Raw genomic sequence first — 7,231 nt, 5'->3', positions numbered from 1 at the left:
TATTGAGAGATAGATATTGGCTTGGAGAAGGTGGAGAAATTCTCTGCTGTTGGAATATTGGCTATGGGATCACTTACATCCATCTGACCGGAAGACCTCATCCAAAACACAACACCTCCGACAGTGCAGCACTTCCTCAGCCATATCCCTCTGACAATGCAGTTCTCTCTCTTTACTGCCCCACTGACAAAGCAACGCTCCCTCAGTACTGACCCTCCGACAGTACGGCACTCCCTCAGTACTGCCCCTCTGACAATGCAGCACTCCCTCAGTACTGTCCCTCCGACAGTGGAGCGCTCCCTTAGTACATCCCCCCGACAGTGCGGCGCTCCCTTGGTACTGCCCCTCTGACAGTGCGGTGCTCCTTCAGTCCTGCCCCTCCAATAGTGCTGTGCTCGCTCAGCACTGCCCCTGCTACAGTGCAGTGCTCCCTCAATGCTGTCTCTCCGACAGCATTGCGGTCCCTCAGTACTGCCCGTCTGAAAGTGCAGCACTCCAATACCGTCCCTCCGACAGTGCGGTGCACCCTCAGTACTGCCCCTTCGACATTGCAGCGCTCCCTCAGTACCATAATGGTATCGTCAACCTTGATTAAATGCTCAAGTCCCTGGACTGGGACTCAAACCCTAAACCTTTTGATTTGGAGGCGTGAATGTCACCCAGAGAGCCATGCTTGACCATCACTGGGATATTTAGTGAAGGAAAAGGCTGGGCCAGCGAATGGTGCAAAAGTGTTCCATAATTTATTTGAATTTAACCAACTTAATGATTCGAGTGAAGGTATATTTCAGCACATTCTTCAACTCCTCTCTAAACCGGGACTGGGTCACCAAGTAGACCCCTGTGTTTGTACAGGAGTTGAGTAACTGAAGCATGGTCCCAGTGCTCTCCACCAGGCGGGCAGGGTGACTGACCATGTCATAGTTGGTGGCAATCCGCTGGTGGAGGTAGGACACGACCTGTGTCCCCCACAGCAGCACGAAGCTGCCTGATATGGCGAAGAGTAAGACGACGGATCTTCGGCGGTTCTCAAGCTCCGGGTCCTTGGGGGATCTGTCTCCGCGCAGTCTCCTGCGGACCTTGTTGGTGGCCAAGACCCGCCGGACAGTGAGAGCGTTGAGCAGCAAGACCAGAAGGAATGGCAGGCACGGCGTCAGCAAGCGGTGGAAGATTTCAAATGCCGTCCATTCCGGTGATGTATAAAAGCTGGCTTTCGGGACGCAGCCCCACGGGACACCGTTTTTCACTTCCCGAGGCCCGTATACAAAATAAACCGGGACGCTCTCCAAACAGCCCAGCACGCTCACTACCCCCAGAACCACGGCCGCCGTTTTGTCGGTGCAATATTTCATTTTCAGCTTCTCACAGCAAATGGCCACAAACCGATCAAAGGTGAAAGCGACCGTGAGCCAGACTGAAACCATAATGGCCGCGAACCTCAGGACGTTGGTGAAGCAGCAGACGGGAGTGATGAGCAGGAGCGAAAGGGAGAGGTAATGTGTCTTAATGCGAAGCAGTATCACATCGAAGAAAACGACCAGCAGATCCGCAGCAGCCATTCCCACCAGGTAGCGAGTGATGCATTTGGAGAGGCCGCACTTTCTCCGGGACAGGATCACAATCGCCACCAAATTCACTTTAAGAGAGAGAGAAAATAACACAAGAGATTTAATGCCCAGACTACCTGTCAAATCCGAAGCTACGCAGCAGCTACACTGAGAAGGCTATGGACCAAGAAAGTCACATTTGAGACTTGAGGTGCAGAGGAAAATTGGGCGAGAAGGACTGCATTTCCCTTTCCCGAATACACCCAATCTTCATTCAATGGAAGGAGAAACGGGCCAAGAATTTGGTCTTTGCGGTCTTTGTGTATTTCGCCACTTTCTCCCATTTGAACTTCACTTCATTCCTTCTTCCATTGATCCCCTTGGACCTTCAGAAGGTCCTTCGCAGCCTGACCTTTGAATATCACCCAACCTGTTACAGTGCCTTCCAGCACCTTCAAAATGCTGCTTCCTGAATATTAATCCCATTCGCTGCTTCTCCACCACGATAGTGTGAGCTGAACCTATGACCTTCAGTACTATAGATTCACAGAATGACATAGCACAGGGGGAGGCCATTCGGAACATTGTGCCTTGGAAACAGCTTCCCAATTCGTCCACTTCCCACTCCCCTGCTCTTCCCCATAACCCTGCGATGTTCTCCCCTTCAAGGATATATCCAGTTCCCTGTTGAAAGTTCCGATTTCGACACCCTTTCATGCAGCGCATTAAGAATATAAGAACAAAAGACACAGGAGCAGAAGTAGGCCATACGGCCCCTCGAGCCTGCTCCACCATTTAATACGATCATGGCTGATCCGATCATGGATTCAGCTCCACTTCCCCGCCCGCCCCCTTATCGGTTCAGAAACTGTCTATCTCTGTCTTAAATTTATTCAATGTCCCGGCTTCCACAGCTCTCTGAGGCAGAGAATTCCACAGATTTACAACCCTCTGAGAGAAGAAATTCCTCCTTATCTCAGTTTTAAATGGGCGGCCCCTTATTCTAAGATTAGGCCCCCTAGTTCTAGTCTCCCCCATCAGTGGAAACATCCTCTCTGCATCCACCTTGTCAAGCCCCCTCATAATCTTATATATTTCGATCAGATCACCTCTCATTCTTCTGAATTCCAATGAGTAGAGGCCCAACCTTTTTCTCAAAAGTCAAACCCCCTCATCTCCAGAATCAACCGCGTGAACCTTCTCTGAACGGCCTCCAAAGCAAGTATATCCTTTCGTAAATATGGAAACCAAAACTAGATGCAGTATTCCAGGTGTGGCCTCACCGATACCCTGTATAACTGTAGAAAGACTTCCCTGCTTTTATACTCCATCCCCTTTGCAATAAAGGCCAAGATACCATTGCTGTACCTGCATACTAACCTTATGTGTTTCATGCACCAGGACCCCAGGTCCCGCTGTACTGCAGCACTTAGCAATTTTTCTCCATTTAAATAATAACTTGCTCCTCGATTTTTTTCTGCCAAAGTGCATGACCTCACACTTTCCAACATTATACTCCACCTGCCAAATTTTTGCCCACTCACTTAGCCTGTCTATGTCATTTTGCAGATTTTTTGTATCCTCTTCACACATTGCTTTTCCTCCCATCCTTGTATTGTCAGCAAACTTGGCTACGTTACACTCAGTCCCTTCATCCAAGTCGTTAATACAAATTGTAAATAGTTGGGGTCCCAGCACTGATCCCTGCCAACCCCAAAATGAACCGTTTATCCCGACTCTCTTTTCTGTAATCCTCTGTGCATGCAACCCATATTATCCCCAACCCCGTGAACTTTTATCCTGTGCAGTAACATTTTATGTGGCACCTTGTCAAATGCTTTCTGGAATTCCAAATACACCACATCCACTGGTTCCCCCTTATCCACCCTATTCATTACATCCTCAAAGAACTCCAGCAAATTTGTCAAATATGACTTCCTCTTCATAAATCCACGCTGACTCTGCCTAACTGAATTATGCTTTTCCAAATATCCTGCTACTGCTTCTTTAATAATGGACTCCAACATCTTCCCAACTACAGATGTTAAACTAACCAGTCTATAGTTTCCTGCTTTTTGTCTGCCTTCTTTTTTAAATAGGGGCGTTACATTTGCAGTTTTCCAATCTGGGGGACCTTCCCAGAATCCAGGGAATTTTGGTAAATTACAACCAATGCATCCACAATCCCTGCCATTACTTCTCTTAAGACCCTAGTATGCAAGCCGTCAGGTGCAGGGGATTTATCCGCCTTTAGTTTCATTATCTTACTGAGTACCACCTCCTTAGTGATTGTGATTGTGTTAAGTTCCTCCTCCCCCCCCCCGCCCCCCCCCACCCCTACAGCCCCTTGACTATCCACTGTTGGGATATTGTTAGTGTCCAATACCTTAAAGACTGATACAAAATATTTGTTCAGAGTTTCTGCGATCTCCATGTTCCTCATTACTAATTCCCCGGTCTAAGGGACCAACATTTACTTTAGCCACTCTTTTCCTTTTTCTATACCTATAGAAACTCTTGCTATCTGTCTTTATATTTTGTGCTAGTTTACTTTCATAGTCTATCTTCCCTTTCTTAATCATTCTTTTAGTCTTTCTTGGCTGGCTTTTAAAAGCTTCCCAATCTTATGTCCTCCCACTAGTTTTGGCCACTTTCTGTGCCCTTGTTTTTAATTCAATACCGTCCTTTATTTCTTTAGTTAACCACAGATGGCTATCTATTCTTTTACACCCTTTCCTCCTCATTTAATATATTTTTCTTGAGAGTTATGAAATATCTCCATAAATGTACGTCACTGTTCATCAACCATCCTAAACTTTAATCTATTTTCTCAGTTCACTTTAGCCAACTCTGCCTTCATACATTTGTACTCTCCTTTATTTACGCTTAGTACGCTGGTTTGTGATAGAAACATAGAAACATAGAAAATAGGTGCAGGAGTAGGCCATTCGGCCCTTCGAGCCTGCACCACCATTCGATAAGATCGTGACTGATCATTCCCTCAGTACCCCTTTCCTGCTTTCTCTCCATACCCCTTGATCCCTTTAGCCGTAAGGACCATATCTAACTCCCTCTTGAATATATCCAATGAACTGGCATCAACAACTGGCATGAAACTGAGATCCAACTTTCTCACTCTCCACCTGAATTTGAAATTCAACCATGCTATGGTCACTTGTTCCAAGGGGATCCTTCACTGGGAGATTGTTTATTAATCCTGTCTCATTACACAGGACCAGATCCAAGATAGCTTTCCCGTGGTTGATTCCGTTATATACTGCTCAAGTAACCTGTCCCTTATGCACTCTCTGAACTCTTCCTCAAAGCTATCCAGAACAATTTGATTTGTCCAGTCAATATGGAGGTTAAAGTCACCCATGATTGCTGCTGTTCCCTTTTTACAAGCCCGCAGTATTTCCTGGTTTATAATCTGACCAACAGAGATGCTACTGTTAGGGGGCCTACAGACTTTGCCCACCAGTGACTTTTTCCCCTTATTGTTCCTTATCTCCACCCAAACTGTTTCAACATCCTGATCATTTGAGCCAATATCGTTTCTCGCTATTGCAGTGATTCCATCCTTTATCAACAGAGCGACCCCACCTCCTTTTCCTTTCTGCCTGTCCTTCAGAATTGTCAAGTACCCCTGAATGTTTAGTTCTCAGTCTTGGTCATTTTGCAACCACGTCTCTGTTATGGCTATCAGATCATACCCATTTGTAACTATTTGTGCCGACAACTCATCTAATTTATTATGAATGCTGCGTGCATTCAGGCAAAGAGCTTTTAAATGTGTTTTCTCACCATTTTCTCCTGCTATGGCCCCAGTTTCTGATACACTTTTATGTTTATAGATTCTGTCCCTTCCTGTCATGCTCCGGTTTTCGGTTCCCCCAATGCTACCCTGCTCCATTGCCTCCACCTTGTTCTTTGAGCTTTTAGGTTTCTGCTCACCTGAACCATGTTCCCCCCCCCCCCCCCGCAATTAGTTTAAAGGGCTCTCTGCAGCCCTAGTTATTCGATTGGCCAGGACACTAGTCTCAGCACGGTTCAAATGGACTCCGTCCTGACGGAACAGTTCCCTCTTACCCCAGTGCCCCAGGAACCAAAACCCATTTCTGCCATGCCAGTCTTTGAACCCCGAGTTTAGCTCTCTGATCTTATTTACCCTATGTAGATTTTTCGTGGCTCGGGTTAGTAATCCAGAGATTATTACCTTTGTGGTTCTGCTTTTTAATTTGGCCCCTAGCTGCTCGTAATCACTTAGCAGAACCTTCTTGTCTGTCCTAGCTATGTTGTTGGTACCCATGTGAACCATGACAACTGGATTTACCCCCCTCTCACTCCAAGTTCCTCTCCAGCCCTGAGGAGATGCCCTTAAGCCTGGCACCGGGCAGGTAACACAGCCTTCGGGACTCACGCTCCCAGCTGCAGAGAACTGTATCTATCCCCCCCCTAATGATACTGTCCCCTACCACTACAAAGTTTATTTTGACTACCCCTGATTGAATGGCCCCCTGTACCGTGGTGATGTGGTCGGTCTGCTCATCCTCCCTGCAGTCCGTGCTCTCGTCCACGCAGGGAGTTAGAGCCTCAAACCTCTTGGACAAGAGCAAGGGCCGAGGCTCCTCCATCACTGCATCCTGAGTCCCCATACCTCCTCCTGGTCCTTAACCGCTAGCCAAATCTGAGTTAGTTAACCTAAGGGGTGTGACTTCCCCCTGGAACACTAAGGATAACAACCTCAGAATCTCTCGACACCCTCATCCCTGGTACCTATCAGGTAAATGCACCCTCTCTAAGGCTTTGACATCCTTCCTAACGTGTGATGCCCAGAATTGGGCACAATACTCTAGCTGTGACCGAACCAGTCATTTATAAAGTGTTACCTGAACATTCGTGCTTTTGTAATCTATGCCTCTATTTATAAAGCCCAGGTTCCCATTTACCTTTTTACTCTTTCTGTGCCAGTCATGTACGGCATTAACATGTCTCCCATTTCCCAGTTCTGACCAAGCATCTCTCCCCGAGACCTCACCCTACCTTTCCGACCGTCAGACACGTGATGCCTTGTTTCTGCTTAATCCTGTCCTCATTCTCCTAACGCTATTTACAATTCGATGCCAGCACCAGAAATAATTTTGAAATGAAGAGAGAAGAATCAGAATATTTTTGAGACTGATACTTTGTGAAATAAATACTGGAAGTTAAGACATTCTAGTCGGAACTGCTATTGAACACACAACATAAACCGATTCTATTAGAGAGATGATAAACCCAATCCTGCTGAACACTCAATGACATAAACCCAATCCTGCTGAACACTCACTGACACAGAGAACGGGTTGGGAATGCACACACATACCAGGGAACCCAGCGGCAGCAAGGATGGGATAGTAAATCTCTTCCACCTCGACAATGACTGAATATCCCATCGTTTGGTCATTCACTGCGGTGATATAACGATTCAGCTGGCAGCATACTAAGCAATCCCCATTTTATAAACAGGAGGCAAATCTCACGAGGCAGCAGTAAGATGATTGCAATTAGTGACACTTGTCTGAACAAACAAATTAGGACAAGCCACAGGCTTTATTTTGAAATTGAGGTGACAGAGTTTGAAACGAAACTAGGGACTACAACTCACCCCTCAGCATGTTGGAGGAGGGTCGGAGCCCCACGCC

General features: G+C 46.7%; 1 protein-coding gene across 1 annotated transcript; it reads right to left on the bottom strand.

The window, feature by feature from the left end:
• Window positions 1–743: 743 nt before the first annotated feature.
• On the bottom strand, window positions 744–6,982 carry LOC139240516 (probable G-protein coupled receptor 139). The gene is made up of 2 exons (XM_070869060.1): window positions 6,913–6,982; window positions 744–1,636 (listed from the first exon to the last, which is right to left on the bottom strand). The coding sequence occupies exons 1-2, from the start codon at window positions 6,980–6,982 to the stop codon at window positions 744–746; spliced, it is 963 nt and encodes a 320-aa protein (XP_070725161.1).
• Window positions 6,983–7,231: the final 249 nt, after the last annotated feature.

This window comes from Pristiophorus japonicus, chromosome 32, assembly GCF_044704955.1.
Source record: "Pristiophorus japonicus isolate sPriJap1 chromosome 32, sPriJap1.hap1, whole genome shotgun sequence".
NCBI classification, from domain to species: Eukaryota; Metazoa; Chordata; class Chondrichthyes; family Pristiophoridae; genus Pristiophorus; species Pristiophorus japonicus.
Note: the sequence above shows the minus strand (reverse complement) of the source record. Positions and strands in the feature narration are given on the sequence as shown.

Bases quoted from the DNA above. Each gene is read 5' to 3' on its own strand.
- LOC139240516 (XM_070869060.1), bottom strand. From the start codon at position 6,982: ATGGGATATTCAGTCATTGTCGAGGTGGAAGAGATTTACTATCCCATC. The intron at 1,637-6,912 runs GTATGTGTGTGC...TCTCTCTTAAAG, and splicing joins TGCTGCCGCTGGGTTCCCTG to TGAATTTGGTGGCGATTGTG.